Source organism: Cricetulus griseus, assembly GCF_003668045.3.
Source record: "Cricetulus griseus strain 17A/GY chromosome 1 unlocalized genomic scaffold, alternate assembly CriGri-PICRH-1.0 chr1_0, whole genome shotgun sequence".
In the NCBI taxonomy this organism is placed as follows: Eukaryota; Metazoa; Chordata; class Mammalia; order Rodentia; family Cricetidae; genus Cricetulus; species Cricetulus griseus.
This window is the reverse complement of record NW_023276806.1, coordinates 213862480-213887510: the sequence shown is the minus strand read 5'-3', so window position 1 is coordinate 213887510 and position 25031 is coordinate 213862480. Positions and strand designations below refer to the sequence as shown.

The window sequence follows — 25031 nt, the reverse complement described above, 5'->3', positions numbered from 1 at the left end:
GTTGTGGAGAGCGTCCTAATCTCCGTCCAGCACTGGGTTATAGACACATGCTTTATCTGACTCTTGCAGGGGTGCTGGGGATCTGAACTCAGTTTCTCATGTTTACTCAGCAAGTGCTTTCCTAAACGCTTGTTAGGTTTTTGGTGTTTTTTTTTTTCTTTTGTTGTTGTTGTTATTTTAAAGATTAATTACTGGTACAGTTTTGTTAAAACATACTTATTCTTGGATTGACTTAAAAAATAATTCTCAATTTCACTAAGTCTTTCCCTTTGAATAAGTGAATTACTTTAGTCTCTAGTAGCCTCTCTTAGCTGCAGTTAGTTACCTGTTGTCTAATATTTTTAAGTAAAAATAATAATGAAACATACCCTAATAGGAATATAAGCCTAACTTATTATAACAGTTCCTATTAATGAAAATTCATTTTTCTTGTTTGCTTTTATCTCAAATTGAAGAAACCAGATGACAGAGTATTAAATATTCTACTTGAATGACAAACATTTCATTTTCTTTTAGATGTGAATATGTGTTATTGGCATAGCAAAGATTTTTGCTATTCATAGGAATAGAATTGGCATTTTGATTGTATTTTGCAACTGTTAAATTGACTGTTCTTTAATGATGCCATTGGATTTTATTTCTATATCAAGTGCTTCTTTTCAAAGGGAATTTTTAAAATGATTTATTATTATTTGCATACTAACCACAATTTCCCCTCTTCTCACAGTCCCTCCTCCCCACCCCACTCCCATTCACTCCTCCTCCTCCTCCTATTCAACCAACCCTGGCATATCACATTACAGGAAGTTTAGGCACCTCCTCTCATATTAAGGCAGAACAAGGCAACCCAGTATGAGGAGTAGGGTCCCAAAAGCTGGCGAAAGAGTCAGACACATCCCTGCTCCCACTGTTAGGAGTCCCACAAGACTCTTTGGTCAAGTTATACAACTGTAACATATATGCAGAGGGCCTAGATCAGTCCCATGGTCAGTTCAGTCTCTGAGAACCCCTATGAGCTCATGTTAGTTGATTCTGTGAGTTTTCTTGTGGGTCCTCCAATCCTTCCTTCAGTCCTACAGACCTTCTTTCAAGGGGAATTGTTTAAAGTGACTTTTAGTGCATAGCTTTGTAGACATTGCAGATACTTTTCTAGGTAGGTGGATTTTCTGTTTCCTTTTTTATGACTCTTTTTATAAATTGAAATTTAAATTTTGTTTGAAAATGGGAAAAACCAATGTGTTACTATATAGTAGCTGACTAATACATGTTACTTAGGTAATGAGTATTTAAGCTCTTTTCCTGTGATATGGCCATGTGTAGCTTTGGGTGACATGTTTTAAAGATCTGCTGAGGTACTGCCATTTAAAATAAGTTCATCATATATCACTTTCTTCCTTTACTAGAATCTAAATCATAATCATGTTCTGTTGGTTTACAGCAACTTATTTTCTTTAGCCTTTTGTTAACTTGAGTGTGTGAACACTAATTTCAAAACATGGTAAAGCCACTTGCTGAGATGTCATCTTTTCTATAGCATTTTGACTTTTGAGGGTGCTGAATATGTTTTCTGTAATTGATTCTAAATGGGAAGATTGTCTCCATTGTAGTAATCCAAATTGCTAAGTGTAATTTCCCTTTTATTTTCTAAGTACTCATCTGATTATCTTTATTTCAGCATTTGTTATCACTGAACAGCCTTCCTCCCTAATACTTTATCTTTTCTTAAAATCTTCACAATGTAGTTTTTGCTTTGTTTTAACTCAGTGTATTAGTAGCCAAACATGGAGATAGGGCAGTTAGAAAAGAACAAAACAAAAACAGTAGTGTCTAAATGCTTAAATTCCAAAGTGCTTAGTTTCAGGTTTTTGCCCATCACATACTGGGTATGACTTTCACCTGGCTAAATAATCTGTGTGTTTTGATTTTTATTTGTAAATGGGGGATCATAGGTTTCACCTCTAGGATTATAGTGAGGAAAATATATGGTACATTCCATAATTCTCCTGGATTTTTGTAATAAACTATAGGTGGACTCCTTCTGTTTTTTAATACAGTTGTCTTCCTAAAATGATCTTGTTTTTATCGTAGTTAAACTTGTCCATGGACTACCCACTTCTTGCAAGATAATTTGGACTTTACAACTTAGCCTACAAAACCCTCCAAACCTGGCAGCAGTCTGTCTTGTGTTTTCAGTTTCAGGTACTCACAGCCTTAGGTGACCTGGGTTTGGATCTTCCTAAATCTTCCCAGGTATTTTGTATACCATCTTGGTTTAACTTTATATTATGTCCTTTATGTGAATATGGCCCCCACCCCTAATCATATAGACACATGAAACTAGTAGTCCTGTGTCTTGAATTTCTTTTTTTTTTTTTTTTTTGCTTTAAAAAGTTTATTTCCCACTATGCAAACACACAAGCTTCTGATCATGATACAAGGCACTCCAAATTAAATAAAAACTTAGAGAACAATTGTCTGACATGACTCAAGATAAAAGTGATTTTAAAGGCAAATTGGTGCCATCTAGGGGGTCGAATTTTCTTCTTGAAGAAGCCTGTCTTCCTTCTTATACCTCTAAAACATACTTAGCTTCTTCAGGATCTAATTCAAATGCCACTTTTCTTGATTTCTGTGAAAACTTTCTCCTCAGAATGACTCTATGATCTACTGAATTCTCAGGATTTTTGTATACGCTTTACTTAATTTCATGACTGAATACCCAAACATTTTTCAGTTATCTTTAACAAGTAGGATACAAATTAGAATATAAATTTAAATCTAGTGAATAGTTAAATTTTTTAAAGACTAGTAAAAACATTTTTTTAACAAATAAAACCTTTCGAAGAGGGATTAAAAAACTTTTACTCAGTCTGCTCAGCACTAAACATCAAATTTTACTCACCTTTTAAAAGGATGTATACCTGCAGAGCTTGGTACAACAAGGTCCTCGATAAAACCAGGCAATTTTGTGATCCTTTAGTTATTAACTAAACAAAATAACAAGACAAGAGAACAGTGAGTATAAAGCTTTCAGTAAATAAAAGGAGAGTAAATGAGTGATGTAATTTTGCCTGAATGTGACTGAATCCTATTGATTCTATCCTGCGTAGGCCTATCTTTTGTCTTCATCTGTGTTGATCTGATTCACTGAGCAATTATAGGGATACCCTGGCAATTTCATTTAAAGCAGACCTCTTTCTCTTGATGTTCTTTGAAGAGACTCTACTTAAAGAATTGCTTTCATGTAGTTTATCAGTCAGTTATCACAGAGCTCAACTGGTTGTAACTTATGGACTATGTCATACATCATGCTTAACTTCATGTATTAACTTAGCACCTAAAAGGATAAACATATACAATGAATACACGAACAACTGCACACTAAAATCTTAAGGTTATGATTTCAACAGTATAGTCATGAGCCTTTTTAACTTACCTTGCTTTTGATTCACCATAGTTTTTAAGATGAAGCATCTAAATATTTTAGAAATATGGAAATATAAAAATTCATTGTTTAGGAAAGATAGAAAAAAGTGGGTCATTACACTTTAAATATTTTGATAGTTCTTTTTCTTTCTTTTACTGGAGAACTAAAGTATGCGTACAATAAAACAGTCTTTGGTTAAAAAATAGGATACAGTTGTCAAGGATAAATTTAAATATAGTAATGAATTTGTGTAACTAAAATAAGTACTATCTTAAGAAAGATAATAAATTATAAAAATCATGATTTAATTTTCTGAAACCAGTACAGACAGAGTTGCCTATGACCACCATACTTCTACAAATGCTCAGATTAAATCATTTTTAAATGGCTGTTTAAAACTCCATATATCTAAAAAATGAATAGCTAACCATTCACTTATTAAATCTGTCATATGTTAGTAGAAGCCCTGCAGTAACCAGTTAGAGCTCCTAGAACATAACAGTTACTATGCTCTGCCCAAAGCTAGAAGCAGTGTACCTCATGAAATTCCGGTGCAAACTAGAAAAACACAGCAATAAGAAAAATCAGTTTCAGTTTTCCTCAAAGTAGAACCATTAGGCATCCAATACATTAAAAAGACTTTGAAGATAGGTGAAAATACATTTCACTGATGGTAAAGGCCACCATGGTCAATATCAGTGTAGAAGGTATGGCCGTTTCTTGAATTGTTTGTTTCTGTTGGTGTTTCTTGTGAGGGCCCTTGAGTTCTTTATATATTTTGGATATCTGCTCCCTATTGGAGGTGTAGTTAACTTTTCCCATGCCATAGGCTGCCACTTTGTACAATTGAAGGTCCCATATCTTAGTACCTGTGATAGCAGTACACTGCTCAGAAAGGGTCTTCCTAAATCAGTGAGTTCAGGGCTGTTCCCCACTTTCTTTTCTATTTGGTTCAGTGTATCTGGTTTTATGTAGCGGTCTTTGATCCATTTGGAGTTAAGTTTTGTGCAGGGTAATAAGTATGGATCTATTTGGCTTCGTCCAGATGCAAGCAAGCTATCCAGTTTGACAAGCATCATTTTTTAATGATGCTATCCTTTTTCCAGTGTGTATTCCCGGCGAAAATCTGGTGTCTCTAGGTGTGTGGTTTATGTCTGGGTCTTCATTTCAATTTTATTGAACAATGTGTTTGTTTTTCTGCCTGATACCATGATGTTTTTATTACTGTAACTCCATAGTATAGTTTGAAATCCAGAATGGTGATACCTCTAGCAGTTCTTTTAGTATTCAAGATTGTTTTAACTATGCTGGTTTGTGTGTGTGTGTGTGTGTGTGTGTGTGTGTGTGTGTGTGTGTCTATGTAAAGCTGAAGATTGCCCTTTTAAGATCTTAAAGAATTGTGTCAGAATTTTGAGGGGGATTGTATTAAGCCTGTAGATTGGTTTTCTTAGGGGGGGCCATTTTTTTTTTACTATACCAATCCTACTGATGCATGAGCATGGTAGATAATTCCATCTTTTGATTTCTTCTTCATACTCTTTCTTCATTGTCTTAATCTTTTTATCAAGTATTTCACTTGCTTGGTTAGAGTTACAAGATAATTTATATAGACTTATTGTGAAAAGTTTTATTTCCCTGAATTCTTTTTCAGTCCATTTGCCATTTGTGTATAGGAGAGTTAGTAATTTTTGTGAGTTAATTTTGTATCCAGCTACTTCGCTGAAAGTATTTATTAGCTATAGGAATTTCTAGATGGAAGCTTTAGGGTCACTATCACTATGTATACTATCATATCATCTGCAAATACCAAAACTTTGACTTCTTTCTAATTTGTATCCCCTTCATCTATTTCAATTTTCTTATTGCTCTAGCTAAGACTTAAGGTGTATATTTAAAGATTTGGACCAAGCATACACAGATAAGAGAGAATATAGTGTTTGTCTTTCATGGTCTATATTACATCACTCAGTATAACTTTTCCTAGTTCTGTCTATTTATCTGCTGCTTTCGTGATTTTGTTTTTCTTTACAGGTAAGTGGAATTTCATTCTATATATATACACGTTTTCATCACCCATTTATGAGTTGAAAATCATTTAGGTTTTTCCCATTTCTTTGATATGGTGAATAAAATAGCAATGTGCATGGCTATAGCAGGTATCTGTGAAGTAGAATGGAAAGTTTTTGAATATATCTCAAGGAGTCTTGTATGTGACTCGCATGATAGATCAGGTTTACCTTACTTTTCTGAGAATTCTCCACAGTGATTTCTGTAGTGGTTGCACACTGAAAACAAGAACATGTTGACCAAATGACGCTGGGAAAACTGGATGTTTATGCATAGATGAATGAAGTTAGATCAGTATCTAAAATTCTGTATAAAAATAACCTCCAAATGCATCATAGACCTTATGTGAAGCCTGACATGCTGAAATTAGTAGAAGTAAACATGAGCAATACTCTACAAAATATAGGTTCTAGGAAACAACTTTTGGAATCGAATTCCATTCACTCCAGAATTAAGACCAACAGTTCACAAATGGAACCACAGAAAACTGAAAGGTTTCTGTACAATGAAAGAAATAAATGGAGATGAAGTCCACAGAGTGGGCAAGAATATTTGTCAGCTGCACATCTGATAGAGGATTAATATTCAGAATACACAAAGAACTTAAAAACAAAACAAAAACAGGAAAAGAAACAAAAACAAGGAGTCAAGGAATCAAATGACCCAACTAAAAAGTAGGCTCTGGATTTGAACAAACATTATCAAAAAAAAGAAATAAAAATAGAAATGGCCGTAACTTCTCAGGTCGTGTTGAACATACTTAAGTGATTAGGAGAAAGAAATTAAAACTACTTCGATATTTGCTCTTATTCCAGTCAAAATATTCAAGATCAATAAACAGCTGACAACAAGTTCTTCCAAGGATGTTGGGGAAGCAGAACTACCATTCGCTGTTGATGACCAGTGTTGGAAGTCAGTATGGAGAATACTTTCATTCTTACTGCTAGTCTTTGACTGAGTTCAGTAACTCTGCTATCCCATCTCCTATAACCTCTGGGTCTTTCTTTTGCCCAATAAAATATTCAGGATTTGAGTTTTGTGTATTGAAATCATTGAGGAAATTTCCCCAGTGTCTTTATGCAGGTCATGTGCTCTCCTGTGTCATACCTCACCACACCAGCAGTTCTGCACTACATGTCTTTACTTCTAAGCTGCCTTGAATGTCTATTGGACAATTTAGAACAAAAGAAGGCCTATAGCACAAAAGAGTGCACAGAAGAGTATACAGTTTTAATATTAGGTTTGTTTCATTGCTGTTTTTAAACATTTTCTTCACTATCCCTTCCACTAGGAATTGTTCCTTATTGCTTTTGATCTGCCTTGCTTTACAAGAAGTAATGCTCTTGGTGATTAAAGTCAGCATCTGTAGAATTAATGTCTTGCTTAGTGGTGTATCATGAAAAGACTAGATTCTGAAGAAGGAATTAGAAAGTTAGTGGAATGCTCAAAAGGATACTTACACCTAAAAGTAGTTTAAAAGGTATGTTTCTGTTGGTAAAGACTGGGAAAAGGATATCAGTTTCCAGGCATCCACAGCTGGGTATGAAAGCAGCCCAGCTGCCACTGCATTGTTCTTATTAAGGTTTCTAAAACATTTGGACTAAAACCAAAATGTTCACTTGCCATGTCTTTTCCTTCTAATGTTCCTAATTGAGCTGATTTGGTATTATTATTAGGCATGTACAGGGACTAACCTACACTTCCCATGTAATATTTACAGTAATTCTTCATGATTGTATAAAAATGATTGTAAAGCAAACACATATAAAAACCACAGAAACCTGTATATGGTTTATATATACATGATTACTTTAGATAATAAAATATGTTGTTTCTGAGGTATTAAATTATAAATAGAAAAACAGTGGTTTCAGGCACATTTAATAGTGAAATGTTTGTTTTATTCATTTATCTTTTCAATAAGGTTAATTTTGAATTTTAAACTTATTTTCCATTGTAGTATGTTTATATTGCTAACTTTCACAAGACTATTACGTATTACATACATCAATGATTATATTAATCATGTAGCAAGAGTGGTTCTTCTTATGGCTGTAGAGAGATCTCAGTCAGTAAAATGTTTCTTATGTAAGGATGAGAACCAGAGTTCCAATCCTCAGTACCATACCCAAGTTAGTATGGTGGGTATGCCTGTAATCCCAGCACCAGAAGGCAGAAGCAGAGGATTCTAACTGGATGCTTGCTGGATAGGCAGCCTTCATGAATCAGTGGATAACAGGTTTATTGAGAGACTCCCTCTCAAGAAAATAAATAACAACTGTAATACATTGGAGAGTGATTGAGGGAGACACTTGATTTCAGCCTATAGCCTCCACACACACGTGCACGTCACCCATCTGTATCCATGCACATGCACACACACACTCACACACAGGTGCATATTCAAACATGCAGAATGGAACCTCTAATCGGTTCTGTTACTGGCTAGATGAATGAGCTTGAATTAAATTACTTCTAGTCACTTTTTCCCTCATCTGTAATATGAAAGCTTTGAGTTTTATTTTTTATAAATTTTGTAAAATTTATAATTTCAATATTCCAAAAAGAAATAGTATCCAGGTCTGGAAAGAATCTGGAAGTATATAGCCTCACCTGTCATTTAGGACTTGTATTATCTGCCAGCCTTGACTAAGCATAAAATCAGACCGTGTTAGAGAAGGACATTCCAACCTCTTGTTGTGTGAAACAGTTCTAGTCAGAAATGGACAGTTTCTCTCCAAGTGAGCCACCATGTCTTCCCTCAGAACTTTCAGTCATTAGAACCACGAAGCAAATGTTATCTGTCTTGTGGTGTTAGAATCCAACTGCATCGCTGTCTTGGTTTTATTTAATTTCATTTATAGAAAATGAATAACCTGTTTTATGTTATTTGTGTAGCAGGGGTTTTAATTTATATTGGCTTTGTGTTTGGGGGGTGCATAAAATATGTCATATTAATGATGTACGAGGTAAAGAGAATGTGACAGGAGGATAAAGTCCAGATTTGGAGGTTGATGGTGAATCATGTTATCTAGAAAATGATGCATTGTAACAGGTACAAAGGAATGGTACTTCCAAATACCTTTGGCCTGGAATTTATATTAATTCTCATATTAGATTCTCTGTCCCAGACTCTGTTCTCTGCATGTACTATCAGTTCTTGTAAGACCTGTGAGATGTGAATATCTTCTTATAGGTATGAGCAAAGCTCTGTGGTGTAGAAGCAGCAAACAGTGTGAAATGAAATCACTCCAAGTATATATTAAAAATACATTGTATGAATTTCTATATATTAAAACCTAGTTTCAACTATACAATAGTCTGACTACTGACAGGTCTGTTGGCTTTCCTCCCAATTCCCACTCATTGTGTTCCTGTCATGTTGCTAGTACTTTCCATGTTCATCTCTTTTAATCCCCACAGCAGTCATCTATATGATACAGACAGGGGACAGAAACTCATTTTATTCCTATTCTGTGAGTGGGGAAAGGAGAATTATTTGCCTAAGATCACATACTTAGAATGCGATCCAAGTGAATATTGAATATAGGCCATCTTAGCCTTCAAGCTCATGCATGCACTTGTCATTAGCATACTACCTCACCACACTGTGTGACTTAACATAGGTGACTTAGCCAAACATGGTAGATAATTCTTAGGGCACCACAGCTAATACAAGCTGCAGAACAGGTTTATAGTTTCTGGTTTATCCATCTGTGAGATTCTTTGAAAATATTTTTCCATATTAATTTCAAAGGAAGCTTTTTAAATACAAATAAAGTAACTGCTAGGTTAAAACATGATCTTTGATTTAAAATATTACCTTGAGTTTATGGAACACAAGTTATGCACTTTTGTAGCATTTACATTTACATGAAAATTAGTATTAAAGGGAATATTAGGAGTAATTATTTGATTTTCCCACAGTTATAGTACTATTGAATTGGAGTTTAAAATTGATTTCTTTGAGATATTATGTATTCAAAGGATTACCTCAAGTTATTATAAGTTCTTTTTGGTTACCTGCTAGTCTCCATGATTTTGAACATAATTGAGAGTGAACTGTACTTGTATTATAAATGGTTACTTCCTCTAGAGTATGTTTTCCCAGTACTGCTTAAAGTTCTGACAAAACATCAGATTTCCACTGTTCTCAAAGCTCTTCACATAGAACCAAAGTACGGAAAAATTTAGTTCAGGATTTCCTATTTGGCCGGAATCCAGCTCTTGCTACTGCTTGTCATGGGTTGATAAGTACAGCATTTCCTTTAGAAGTGTTTCTCATTATATTCTTTTCTTGTAGAAAGTTTTGTTTTCACTTTCTTTGTCTCTGGTGAGCTTGGCATGGTAGTTCTCCTCAGAGCCGCTTTATTTCTCTGTGTGCCTCTTTTCACTTTCTTTTTTCTCAGTGGAACTTAGAAGCATTAAACACATCTTTCTGATAGTTAAATTTAAAAAAAATGAACTTTTCATGATGTATGACTATATAGCAAATTTGTGTCATATATACAGTTATAAATATGTGAAAGAAATGGTAAACTTTTGTTTCTACCATATTTTTTAAAAAGTTACTACTAACCTCCAAGCCCTTAATTAAGATTTCTCCTCTCAAAATCAAGACACCATGTTCGCTAATAATGTTACCATACATTTCTTATACAGTCATTTCAAAGGAAGCCAGTGTAAGGGTGAGATGTAGTTGCATGTTTCCTCAGGCATTACAAAACTGCCATCCTCTATAATGAAAACAGGGTGCCGCTGTTTTCAAATAGTAATGGATCATACACATTTTCCTTTATATTTAAGGCATTCTGTTCGTAAAGTAGATTGATTTTAATAATCAGAATTATTAGCAATAATACAAGAGGAGACAACTCAGTGTTCAAAAGATAAAATATTTGCTTGTAATCAGTGAGAACCTGCCCAAGACCGTGGCATTTAGGGTGAGGGTTTCTAATCTCTGTTATTTGAATCTACTGTGGTATTGTTAGTATGTTTCATAAGACATAGTGCAGAGCTGCTATGATCTTTCAATGTTAATGTTCTTTTCTTATCACTTTACTGTGTAGATACCCTTCATGAGACCCAACTCTGCCACAGCTCATCCTCGGAGGCAATCCCGGAAACCTCTTTTATAAGTGTGATTTTAAAAATGTGGATAAAACTCTCAATAGAGTATAGAAACTAAAGGAGAACAGCTATCTTGTCCTTCCCATAAGCTTATCACTGCAAAAAAAAAAAAAAAAAAGTGCTTTTGCTTGTCAGGTTTGGATAGAATGTAATTGAGTCGTCTGTTATATGGGTAGACAAGGCAGCTAATTTGTCTGTGGATTTTTTTTTCCTTTTTTTCTTTCTATTGTCTTCTTCTTTCTCCCCTTTTACTCTTAATTTTTTCTGCTACAATACTCAGAAACACTTGGTGTACACATTATTAAAAACAACAGTGGGTAATGTCTTGTCAAAACTGTTTTAGTGGGTAAATGTCTTTCCCTCTTGCTTCGTTGGCACAAGACGATACACTATTTGGACTCAAGAAGAGTAAAGGAAGCCAGTGGGACTTACATGCTCTGTGCTTCCCTGTTGTTGAACAATTATCCCCGTTATTTGTTTGTAAAAGGACAATGCTTGCCACCAATCTGCAAGTCTGTATCAACTTACTTGTATTCACACATGAAAGAAATTCTGCCATGAGAAAAACTCTAGACTCAAATTAATATTTCTATTTGTGATATTCAGCAAAAGTGAAAGACTTGTGAAGATTACAACTTTCTGGTTTTGAGTAGTCCGAAAGCACTTGATATTAGTGTGGACATTTTATAAATAGAATTTAAGCTCAAGCATAAACTGTACTAGTCTGTAGGTGCTTTTGTCAGAAATACCCAAATTCATTCCTTATTGTTTTATTTAATACGAACTCTGTGTGTTCCATGTAATTTACTTTTTGAACTTAAATGTGAAGCTGTGAAAGGAGGGAGATACAGAGCTTGTTGAGTATACAACCTGCCTGCTGAAAGACCTTCACCAGCACCCATGTCTTCCCAGAGGTTTCAGAGTTTACATTTGATCTTCACGCTTTACTGGTCCAGTTTTAAGTCAACGGCAGAAATACTTTGAATATTGCACCACTTAATCTTGGACTGATTTAGAGGAGACTGCTGAAATTCAAGTGCACATATACATGTAAACTGTTAAGTTGTCTTTTGGAATTCCATTGTTTATCATTGCGCATTTGGATCTTTCCAGGTGTAGGGGCATTTGGAATAGTCTAAACTGTAGGGATAGAGTAGATAATGTTGTAGCTAGCCACTGTATGTGTAATTGTGAAGTTCATGTCTCTAGTAATCTGTAGTTATAGGAACCATATGATTGGATAAAACATGTAAGAAATAATGTATAAAGATACTATTAATTTATTGATAGATTTTATAGCACTGGAGAAAATATCCACAATCCTTAGGAAAAGCAGTAAGCTTTCTTCAAGTATAAGGAAGAACCAACTATCACTACTTAATTTATGGAAAAGTTGGCAAACTCCATCAAATTTTATGAAAAAAGACAATGGCAGATTAGCGTTTTTCAAATGAACTATGCTTTAGGCCAACTGTCTTTTAGCATAAGGTAAGAAAACATTAATGGGTATTTTTGTAATTTAGGGTTCGCTTTCCCTCTTAGGGGTTTTTGTTTTGGTTCTGAGAAATTATATGTAGTGTGGCTGTAATGTTAGGTTCAACCAAAAGCCCTTTCACATTGGTTATAATTGGAAAAGTCCAGTTGCCAGTTTTAGTTTTCAATGGTAGATTGTGCTCTCCCAAGTTTGGTAAACAACCCATCTTACATGTTTTTCACATGGTACAAATAGAAGTTGCACAGTTCCTACATGATAGGTTCTTATAAGTCTCTATCTTCTGAAGAGAACAGAGAAAAATGTTTTCTCTTCATAATTTTTTAAATAACAGTAGAAAATTAACTTTTGTCCATTACTGGCCCATTGCTATTAAAGAGGAAAATTAACGTTTATCTAAGAAAATATTTCTAAATGATTTATAGCTTATAAATATGTATGAAAGAGAGTGACAGCTCAGTATTTGACCGTTATTTGCCACAGAATAGGAAATGGAAGAAACATTAAAATATCAGGAAGGGGCTGGGAGAGTACTTACTTAATAAAGTGCATATAAGCATGGGAAACAGGACCCATGTGAACAGCTGGTTCACAGCTCAGACTTGTAATCACAGTGAGTGCTGGGGGCAGAGACAGAAGGGTCTCTGTGACTTACTGGCCAGCCACCATACAGATGGGGTAAGTACCAGGCAAATGAGAGACCCTACCCCAAAAAACATAGTGGACAGTTCTGAAGCAGGATGACAGGCCAACCCCCCCCACACACACACAGATAAACATACACGTTATACAGTATTGAGAAGGAAATTTAATGCCTCTGAAATACACAATGGATGATATGGTAGAGATGCATCAGAGTCACAGGAAGAATGTTGAGACTTGGTTGGCTGTCATTATTTCTTTGTTCTCCTGTTCCCCCAGATGGTCTCTCCCTGTCTCTCTGGAGTTTTTAATTCTGTAGATTTGGGATGAGATGCAAAAATCTGAATTTCTAACAGGTTCAGAATAATGTTGTTTAGCTGGTTGGGGACATTACTTTGATAACAATTCATGTACAGTTGTTTAATAATAATATCTAGTATTGATTAATAGTTACTGTGGATGTCTTTTAGGGGCTTAGATTTCTAAAACTATTTATTTCTAGACACAAGTTTATAGAAAAGTGATTTCTTCTGAAACACAAAAAATACAACTTCCTTCATTTTTAAAAATTCATTTAAATATTTATTTCACAGAGCAACACTGCTTGCCCAAAATATCATGGTCTTTTTTTTTTTTTTTTTTAAGAGTTAGGCTTACGTAGGTTATGAAAACAACATTTAACTTTAGTCTGTATTTTTAAGTTTATATATGTATCAGTTATGTATCACTGTACTTTGTGTTTCCTGAATGTTTATTATTATTACATGTGGCATAAAAATAGATTTCTGACAAATAATATTCATTTTTGTTACCCTGCTTCCTTTTTTGTACATCCTGTTTTTTTGGTGAACTTTTTAAGCACCTAAAGTTATATAATTTAAACACACATACACATATACCTCATCGGTATGTTATACTTGACCCATAGTATGGAATATTTCGCCAAAATCTGTTTAAGAATTCAGAAGGACTCCGCAATAGTTTAGAACATTAACAGTTTTAAAAATATTCTTAGTTTCTGAAATTATTTTTGACTAGTGAAACCTGTTGAAGAGACTTAACAAGACATGTAGGCAAATATAACAGATGACAGGATATATGAAGGCAGAATTTGTCTATATCTGCCTGAGCCATCATTTTGTAAATCTGGATAATAGTAAGGATTGTGAACTGAGACAGGTTTTACAAGGAATTTTTTATTTATAAAACAAACAAAGTAGGCTGCTTTCCTATAGTGCTCACCCTAAGGTGCTGTAGGCCTGCCAGGAAGATTGACTGCTGTTCAGGTACATAAGATGTAATGAAATTGAATGTTCATGCTGGGCTTGGTAAATAAAATGAGATTGACCCCCTAGCCATGATCTCATTTACCTGATTTACATTGTAAAATCAGCATCTACACCATTGATTGGTGTATAATTAGTTAATTATGAACGGGGAAATACAAAGTTATGTGGAGCTTGAACACAGCAGGTTGTAGTGCTAAACCATTTCTAAGGGCATGAGCAGATGGAGATCAGTTTATTAAAGAACAAAGCAGACGTGTTTCAGGTGTGGAAATGTCTCATCATTCTCTCATGCTGGGAAGAGGTACTTGACCTTACTTTGTATTTTCATATGAATTGCCTTGTTCCATGTTCTAGTTTTTGTTTTGTTTTGTTGTTGTTGTTGTTGTTGTTTTCATTTCACTTTTACAGTTTCTAGCTGGCTGTTGTCGGTGTAGATATGGAATTGAATCCACTCTATAAGTGGACTTGGAGTTGACTTTTCCCAAGCAGTGTTTCTGTATTCATCTGCAGTGAAGAATTTTAGACTCTCCTACTACCCACTCTTTCACTGTTGTCCGTGATAGAAATCCCCAGTAGCATTGATGAAATAGGTTCACATGTTCCACACTGGTCTGAAATTTGTGAGCTATGACTTAAAACACAGTTTCTAATTAATGTGTATAGGAAATACTTATGTAGGTGGCTTGCACTAAAGTTGTTAAATGTTATAAAGAATAAAATATCTTAGTTGTAAGTATTGTACCACTGATAGAACTTAAGAGTTTTGTGACAGTTTGTATTATTTAAATTTTTAAGGGGCCTCAGTATATATTTATTCTACCTATTAAGACATTTAATTGAAAGGACTGGTCACTATTCACTGAAATAACCTATCACTGTAGTTGCTAAATTAGTGTTTGAATTGCTAGTAAGGTTTTACTTAAGCAGTGTTAATATTCAAGACTAATGGAAGTCAGCCTTCCCCACCCTCCTCTGTTCTCTTGTTGCTCTTGTTTCTAAGAGCATTGTATAGACTGGGAGGGAATACTGAGTACGGTGTCCCATGAAGGTAACAAAATATCTACAGTCATCAACACCAGTGTGACCTAGAGCAGTACATCCCTTTTAAAGTCTAAGCCACAGATTTTGTTTCTTTCAAAAAAAGGCCAGTTTATTGTATGGTCATAGATTGTTTGCTTAGGTGCACTCACTTAGTTCATCTAGTTTTTGTTTTTGTTTTTGTTTTTTTTTTAATGTAGTTACTTAGTGTAAGCCCCAAATGAACTTAGTAATTGGAAATTAAGAAAGTTAAATCTTTAGAGCAGTGTTTCTTACCCTTCCTAATGCTGTGTCCTTTTAATGCAGTGCCTCATGTTGTGATGACCCCAATCATAAAATTGTTTTGGTTGGTACTTCATAATTGTAATTTTCTGCTGTTATGAATCATAATGTAAATATCTGTGTTTGCCAGTGGTCTTAGGTTACCCCTGTGAGAGGGTCATTGACTCCCAAAGGGGTCGTGACCAACAGGTTAAGAACCACTGCTTTCGAGCTTTGCCTAGCTTGCCTTTAGGCACAAGAGAAAAGTAAATCAGTTACATATTTTTGCTTGTTCCCACATTGTCAGTAGTCACTCAACACCCAGTTTAATGCTTGTGTGTATCATAGCACTTATGAAGATCAATCATTTTCTCTGCTTTGTCTAGGGTGCTATATTTAATCATATATGCTAAGTAAGTATTTTAATACAGATAGAGCTGTGTTTAGTCTCTATGTTTTGCTAAATCAATGTGTAAAAGACCACTTCTCTGTCATTTGTTTCTGTATCAAATATGAATGTAATATGTAGGAAGTTGTATTTAATAGGTAATTAATTAGTCAGGTTTTGTTTTACATTATAAATAGGTTTGTTTCATTTCATTAAGCTGTAAATTATAGGATACTCTATATTCTAATGTGCATAATATTTATTAGATACTTTAAACATCAGGTTTACACTTTAAAGACATATTCTTCATATGCTAGTTCTATATTCTCTTTTCGTGTTTAAGGTATTGCCTTCTTTTTTATTATAATGTGCTATTCGTATAATGTTTTTATTACATACATAATTGTTTTCTTTAATAAAGTATGTTGTGTTATATCACAATACTTTTGTGGGTCATTGACTTCCTTTGAAAACTTATTTGTTATACACTTTATTTTTGACATATGTGTTAAATTGTATTGCAGCAACTAAAATGCTTTCAAGTACTTGTTAGAACTAGACACTAAGTAAAATTGATCAGTAACTGTTTTTACCCTTATTATAAATGTTTTCAGGGTAGAGCCACTATAGACTTAATTTTTGAGTTTTAAAAACATTTAAATTTTTTTATGTAGCCAAAATTTGCTAGTTGTTAAATTTTAATAGATATTTCACAGTGGTGTGTTTGCATGTGGAATATGCTCTATTATTTTAATGTCCTATGTTTTGTGTTTTGAGGGTTTTAATAATATCTCTGAAATTTGTCAATGGCCTTTTAGTTATCACAAATTCTTGCAAATTCTGCTAGATTTAACCTCTGCCATTTAGGTTAAAATTGTTACCAGTACCTAAAATTATAATTTTGTTTAAATTTAATAGAATTAACAAATCTTTTTTTTCTACATGAAAATATCTTGTAAAATTCCTTTGAATATCTTATATTTATTATTTCAAATGGGGTATTTCTCTCTGCCTTTTTCTTTCTCTCTTGGATTTTGTTGGTTGCTAAAGGTAGAGACCACCACTTTATGCTATTTAAACTTGGAGTTGCAGCTTTTACTTCCTGGTGAGTAAGCAAGGATCTCATAGAACTATCCTAGCTTCCCCAATTGTCTGCCATCATGAGAAAGATGTCGTGAAATGTACCCTGATGAAGGTGTCAGGAAAAATTAGGTCATCTCAAAAGAGCAAATGCTTCATAGTATCTTCTGAAAGAGCTACCAATACCAAAACAGGTATTGGATCATTTAAATTGTTTAATGTATTTTTAGATGCCTCATTTCAAATATTTTCAGTTTTCACAATCTTCATAGTTTTGGTGGTCTACATTATGCATACAGAAGCTCCTTTAAGAAAATTATTGTTGTAAAAATATATTTATAGTATTAGGAGGCATTGGCTGGTAGTTTTTAAGCAAGTAAGATTCCCAAAATCCTTGAAAAATTATAAGGAATCAGGCAAAACAACAGGTGAATGATATTTTAATTACAGAAATTTGACACAGAAATGTAGTACCAACTAATTCAGACTGATGATCCTAGTATAACAAAGGAAGAGAAAATGATATTTTATGTATTTCAAGTAATGGTATGAACCAAATAATGGTATTCTTTATAAATTTGCTATTAAGGATTAGTGACATATTAGCCCCTGTACTTAAAACAGTGTTCCCTTTCTGTCTATGACTCTGGACCTTCTCATCAGCTTAGAAAAGGTCATACTTGAAAGGTTTCTGTAACCTAATATTTAGTGTAATGGAAATTTTAGCTACTGAAATGTAAATTAGCTCAATTGAGAAAGGAAGAACCTGAATTCTGTGGGCTTTCTATATGGTATTCTTATTTTACATTTGAAATTAGCTATGTCCTCTTATTTTTGAATGCCAGAGCAACAGTATTTGAACATTTAAAATTTTAAATATATTTTGGATGCTTTTATTTCAACCAGTGATATTTATATCTCTATATATGTATATATATATATATATATATATATATATATACAAATATATGCATATATATAATTTATTAGTTCTTTTATTTTATTCACTCCTGTACCTGGAATTACAGTAAACATATTATAGTTAATTTTTTGAGTCTCAAAGGTTTGAGAAAAGTTCATTCACTTATTTCATTGATAAGAAATGAGTTGTAGCAAAATGTAAGCGATGGCAATTAACTGTCTCACTGTTGCTTGTGCCTGGATAACTTGGCTCTTGAATCCTGAAATGGGTCATTGAGAGGCTAGGTTTCTGTAACATGGTAAGAAATTTTTACTAAAAATATAGATTATCATTTGCTTTATTGTGATCATTTCTTAAAGTTAGTTTTTTTTTTCTTTCTTTCTGTGGCATATGCATAAGATTAACTCCTTTCTGTATTTTCCCAATGGCTACTAAATTGGGATTATGTATTGTATTCAAGCAGTCTGCTTAATAAATGTCTTCCTTGGTTGGTTTTTTTTTTTTTTTTTGTAAATTATTTGACTTTTGACACTCTAAGCAGTGAGAAATTAGAAATAAAGAGAATTCAGTTGATTTCAAAAAAGTATTTCTTTTTAATTAAGAACACAAAGAAAACCAGGAATATAACCCATTCTGTAAGATGTATACAATTTCATATTGGTTGTTAAATTTTGGTCTTGTTATTCCATTTGATGCAAAATTCTTTTTGAAAACACTGAAATAATACAGATTTTTCTTCATTGTCAGCAGGATGAGATTGTCTGAAACGAAGAATAGGTATGGTAGTTTTCTTAGATTATGTACATCATATGAGGCAAGACACTATGAAATCATATGCCGAGTGTAAAATATCCTTGGAAGTACTTGAAACACTAAGTGCACTGAGAGAACTGTACAAAAACTAGTAATATTCAATTCTTGAAGTGGTTTATTCTTTTTGTATTTCAATATTCTGTTACTTAACATACAAAGATTGTATTTGCTGTAGGTTGTGTTAGTATGTTGTAAATGTTAGAAAGTTCACTTACAGTATACTTTAACTTGGAAAAATACAGAAATGAAGGATAATTTTTATGGCAATAACTAGAGCTTAGACAGAAGTCTAAGCTGGATAAATGGTTAATTCTATTAGTTCAAAGTTGAATTTTTGATTGCTAGTTTTTTTTGCACATATGATTACACCTATATATTCATTCATATCTTAACATTCATGCATTTAACATTTTTATTATCAGAATGTTATGAATGAATAGCTGTTGTCTTGCAAATTTTATGAATATTCCATGTTCCTCTATAATATTTACTTAAGATTTAGATCACCTTTATTATAAACATTAATTTCAGACTCTTCCTGAGCAAAGTATAGAATTAAGTGTTAAAGTAGCAATGTCCCTTTGTCCGCTTTGTCCCTTTGTCTGTGAAATAAATGCTTTGAATATTTAGATCCACTGTGAATCTGCTTACCCTACAGATGTGATGAATGCAGACTGTGCTACCATTTTGGCTGTTTAGATCCTCCTTTGAAAAAATCTCCTAAGCAAACGGGCTATGGATGGATTTGTCAGGAATGTGATTCTTCGTCTTCTAAGGTAAGGGTGAAACTCATGAAGAAAGAAGACTGAGTCCTTTCTCTTGACGACTTTTCTGTATCACAGCATCCACTTTCTAATTTTAAAACTGAAGAAGAAAACTATATTAAATGGCATAAATTTCCTCTACAGAGGATTTAGCCATTTTTGTAGGTTCCCTGTATTACTGTATCGTATTAAATAATGTTATATTAGAATAATGTCTCTCTGCTAATTTACTACTTTGAGGCTGTAGCAGTGAAAAAATATTTCTAGGCAAAGGGTTTAACAATAGAATTCTATTTTATTTTGGAGATTATTCATCTTAAGATAAAATAAATATATTAGGCATGTTTTATAGAGTGTCATTAAAAATCTAACTTTAATAATTTATACTTATTTTAGCTAAGCATAAAGGATAAAAATGAAATAAGTTTAGTAGCTTATCTTCTAAAACTCTGAATTTCTTCAAAATATTAATATTTTCCCTTTAAATTGTGCCAGTTTTTATAGTTTTTTTTTTTAATTCATTACTTTACAGTGAGTGATAGAATAGCTAGATTCTTGGTCCTTGTACTCATTTTACAGAAGTACTGAATATATGTGAGTGAAGACATTCTGATCAGTTGTGTGTTACCAGTATTATTATTTCATACAAAGATAGTGAAAGTAAATGCTTATTATAGTATGACAGCCATTCTCTTTTAATAAATTGAATCAATACAGAATAACTGTCATGTTGTCGAACCAAAAATTCTTGAGTAGTCATGATTTATTCCAGCTTGACAAAGAACCCTTCTGAGATTTTTTTCTTAAGCTTCAAGTTTTTTGGTCATTTACAAGATGGTTTCTATCGCTAGTAACGCTGTTTGCCTAGAAAAGCTGTGTACTTTCTTCCTCCCTATGGTCCGTGTTTCCTGCGCATTCCTTCTTCCATTTCCTTATTCAAACCAAATGCCAGCATCATTCAGAAGCCTCCTCATCCTTATTTGACATCGTGAAGCATTGCTGAGTCTTGTAAGTGCTGCCTTCCTTCCTGGTGCCTTAATTTAGTGCCTTCTGTGTCTCATTCCATTACAATCCCTCTTCCCTAGAAACTACCTGAAGAGCTCTCCCAAACTTATTTCTCTTTTATTGTTCTTTTCATAGGGACCTCCAAATGAAGTGTGAAACAAAGTGACATTTAACTTAATTCTATATAACATTCTATTTTAATTTCCATGTCTGAATGTTTTATAATGTGCATAAAAAGTTTAAAATATTTCTAGACTCTATAAAATTACAACATTTATAAAAACACAATTAACTTTTATAATACCAGTTTCATCATAACTGACTTTGTTTCGTTAGGCTTGCTTACATTGCTAGTGAGGGTTTGTATATGTGTGTGGTGTTGTATTTGTTTTATAGAATTTTAGCACTAAAGAATAGGTACATAAAATTAAATGAAAAATATACTTAATGTTTTTACCACTGGTGAATAATTTAGTATATTCATTTCATTCATATACTTAAATAGTAAATGTCCTGTAGCAAAGTAGTCTAACTGAAGATATAATCACACCTCTGTTTTAAATCTTGCAGTGTTTTCACATTGTCCTACATTTGCAAAATAGCCAACAAAAATCAGAAAGCTTATATTGATGCATTCCCATCTAATCCTCAGTTTCACTCAGATTTTCTGTCTCAGTATTACAGAACTAAAGTATGCCCTTGGTTACAACATGGTCCTGTTAGAATCATATATTGAATTTCGTTGTCATATTTTTTTGTTGCTAGTTATGGATAGTTCCTTAGTTTTTCCTTAACTTGCATACTTACACATTTTTGTTACACATAGGACATTTGTATAATAGAATGCAGTTTTCTAATGTTTTCTTTGTGATGTTCCTCTTCACAGAGAGTATCACAGATACAGGGGCTGGGGAGATGGCTCAGTAGGTAAAGCGCATGCTATGCAGGTAAACACAAGGACCAGAGTCAACATAAAAGCCTGGTGTGGCATCCTGTACCTGTAACCCTAGCACTGGTAGGGGCAGAGAATGGCAGATTCTGGGAACTTGCTGGCCTGCCATTCTAACCAAATAGTGAGTTCTGGATTTAACTAGAAAGTCTGAGTGATAGGGAAAGAGAGATGACATCTACTCTTGGGTTCAACATGTGCACATATTGTTAAGTATACCTACTTAGATGTCCGATGTAAACTAGACTTAATATTGTGTTCTTAAAACTATTGCTCAGCCCTTCCCAGGTCTTCTTGATAGAGATCTCAACAACTGTGTCAACTTACACACTCATAATGAAGACAATGTATCTGCCATGGTGTGATGAACATAATATTTCTTTTAAAGTGGCCATTCCAGGTCATATTATTCACAGGTCCAATGCCAGATTGAGGTACAAATACAGTGATTGTGTCTGTTACTTTTCTGTCTTTCCATCCTTGTTTGAATTCTTTTTTTAGAAAAGCCATAGAGTTTACCTGCATGACAGGTCACTGTCTGCTTACCACATGGGGAATTATCTAAGCATGAGACTTTCCTTTGATTTCACTCTTAGTTTGTCTTTCAAATGTGCTACACTTAGCCACAGTTTAAGTGTATATAACAGTAATAAATTCTGAAATTTTAATCTGTTCTTAATTTCTTACATTAGAGTTTCTAGAACCACACATGTATTTCATACCTGATACAATTGCTGTTTTTTGATGATCAATTGTAATAGAAATGTCAGAGTAGAAGTACAGTTTTTAAAATATTTTTATACTTTTTTTTTTGCAATGAGCAATTAAAATTCTGTTAGTGATACACCTAAACAAATACCAGTGTGTGCATTTTCAAGTAAAATAGTTTTGACATCTGTGCCTCTTTGGGAACTTAATAGAGTAGTCTCCCTAAGGAGTATCTTGGCACAATACATTAAGCAAGCACATTTAATTGAACTCAGTAATATGGGAGATTGAATGTCTGAATTTTACGTGTTGTGAGGATTTATGAAAATTATAAAATTAAAATGATGTATCCTTAAAAGTTCTTTTAAATTTGAAGCTTATAACTGACCCATAAAAAGGACTTTTTAATACTTTAACTATTCATATGTCCTCTGGGATTTTATATGAGTACAGGTTGTATTTTAAGTTTCTGAATGTAGATGGCTGAAAGAGAAATAATTTTCATGTAAAGTACCACTTCACCGCCCTGACATGGTTGTTCTGGCATTTCTACACAGTGATTAGACCTTACGAATGCTCTTCTCGAATCTTTGGTGAGTTTTGACTTACCTTTTATCATTCAAGATGTGTAAAAATTTCTTTTAAAAAAGGAAAGAAAAAGATATGTTTTTAACATACCATGTTTGTCTTTCTGGGTTACCTCACTTAGGGTGGTTTTTTCTAGTTCCATCCATTTGCCTGCGAATTTCAAGATTCTAGTGTGTGTGTGTGTGTGTGTGTGTGTGTGTGTGTGTGTGTGTGTGTGTGTGTGTGTGTGTTTGTGTGTGTTTCCCACTGAGCAGTATTCCATTGTGTATATGTACAACATTTTCTGTATCCATTCTTCGGTTGAGACCATCTAGGTTGCTTCCAGGTTCTGGCTATTACAAATAATGCTGCTATGAACACGGTTGAACAGATGTCCTTGTTGTATGAATGTGCATCTTTTGGATATATGCCTAAGAGTGGAATTGCTGCATCTTTAGGTAGAGTGATTCCCATTTGCCTGAGGAACCACCATACTGATTTCCAAAGTAGCTGTACAAGTTTACACTCCCAACAGCAGTGGAGAAGTGTTCTCCTTTTTCCACATCCTCTCCAGCATAAACTGTCATTGGTGTTTTTGATTTTAGCCATTCTGACAGGTGTAAGATGATATCTTTGATTTGCATTTCCCTGATGGCTAAGGATGTTGAGCACTTTCTTAAGTGTCTTTCAGCCAGTTTAGATTCCTCTATTGAGAATTCTCTGTTTAGTTCTGTACTCTACTTTTTAGTTGAATTATTTGGTGTTTTGGTGACAAGCTTCTTGAGTTCTGTGTATACTTTGGAAATGAGCCCTCTGTCAGATGTGGGGTTGGTGAAGATCTTTTCCCATTCTGTGGGCTGCTGTTTAGTCTTGTTGACTGTGTCCTTTGCCTTACAGAAGCTTACCTACTAAAATTACATGTTATCCTATCACATCTCTTTCTAAATGTATTTATATTACTTCTGAAAGGCTGACATTTATCACATCAGTAATTTATATTTTATGTTAAATATAGAATGGTAGTCCTCTGAGTTCCTTAGTAGCTCATGCTTTAAGCAATGGTTTTGTCACATCTTAATAGGAATAGTAGGGAAAGATCTAAGTGATGTGAACATAAGACGAAACTCAGAAATCATATTGTTTTAAATTGTAAGCATGCTGCAGTAACAGGTAATCTATGTAGAAAGCCTGAGACCCCATCTTTTGTCAGCAAAAACTCCATATCTGATATTTCCATTTGATCCCATTCACATCTGTGTCCCAGTACAGTGACATTTTTTTTGATTTCACATATCCATAAATTGTAGGTTAAATATGTTGTTCCTCTATTTCCTTGGAACTTTTTTGTATGTTAAACCTAATCTCTGATCACTGAAGATGCAGCCTCAGTATTTTCTCTGAAGATTTCTTAAAGGTTTATGTTAGTGTTACACCCTTATCAAAGTTATGCTTTTAGTAAATGTACCATAAACAATAGCTACACATGATTACTGCTTCGTGGGCTTGAGAACTCTTCACAGTATTCTTAAAGAACTGGTTGTCTTCCTTTCTTTAAGATTCACTTTGAAAACTTCAAGCTGGATCAAGGCGCTTTTGTCAGCAGAATGTTCTTTTCTCACTTCCTTCTTTATTTTTTTCCTGTTTACTTTTTTTGGGTGTGTGTGTGTGTGTGTGTGTGTGTGTGTGTGTGTGTGTGTGTGTGTGTGTGTGTGTGTGTGTGTGTGTATTGTTGCCTTTGAGAAAGGATCTCATACAGCTCTAGCTGACCTTGAACTCCTATTTCGTTGAGGATGATCTTGAGTACCTGCTCTCCTTCTTTCTCTGCTACCTGCAGGAAGCTGAGTTTATAGGCATTCACCTGGCATATGTAGCCACTTGTGAGCTGTTTCTGAGTTCTTGAATGGTTTACTGTTCTCTCAGCTTTTAAAATCAAATAGTATTTTTATTATTACACTTTTAAAATCAGAATCATAAATTCAGGTTATTAGCTGTATTTATAAATCTGTTCTCAGGATGTATAGGTAGCATGTAGAAAGTTGTGTGCTTAAGGTATTAAACTTTATTTTGTTAATATAGTTAGGCAGATGCCAGAGCCCACAAAAACAAATGGCTCCTTAACAAGTGAGTTTAAAGTTCTCTGTAGTATCTCCCCTGCCACTCCTTTAAATGTAACCAACTTTGTTCCACTCCAAGACAGTTTAAGGTAATGAACAAAATAGTTTTCATAGGAAGCAAGAGTGCTGTGTAGTCTATAAAACCTTTTGCAGGCCAGGCATAGTGGTGCACACGTTTAATCCGAGCACTAGGGACAAAGAGGCAGGCTACAAGTTTGAGGCTGGCCTAGTCCCTAGAGTTCCAGTCCAATGTCTGCATAGTGAGACCCTTTCTATATTTCGGTCTTCTTTTCTAGCCCAGGGAAAATCCACTTCATTTTTTTCTATATTTAAATTTCTGTTCTCATTGAGATATGCTGTACACTTCTCCAGTCA

The 25031-nt window shown here is 33.9% G+C and overlaps 1 protein-coding gene across 9 annotated transcripts in view; it reads left to right on the top strand.

Moving 5' to 3' along the window:
- Phf14 (PHD finger protein 14) overlaps nucleotides 1–25031 on the top strand; it is a 133091-nt gene that overhangs the window by 86839 nt on the left and 21221 nt on the right. For 4 of the 9 annotated variants that reach the window (XR_004771561.1, XR_004771559.1, XM_027389917.2 and 1 more), the window contains one exon: nucleotides 19208–19325. Coding sequence is in view for 5 of the 9 variants with exons in the window: in XM_027389917.2 (XP_027245718.1) it covers nucleotides 19208–19325 (118 nt within the window). In the remaining 4 variants the exon portion in view is untranslated. Of the gene's footprint in view, nucleotides 1–6309; nucleotides 6528–10563; nucleotides 16178–19207; nucleotides 19326–20265; nucleotides 20322–22532; nucleotides 22569–25031 lie in introns of those variants that run through there. The other 5 variants (XR_004771560.1, XR_003479966.2, XM_035450357.1 and 2 more) reach the window with 5 other exon arrangements.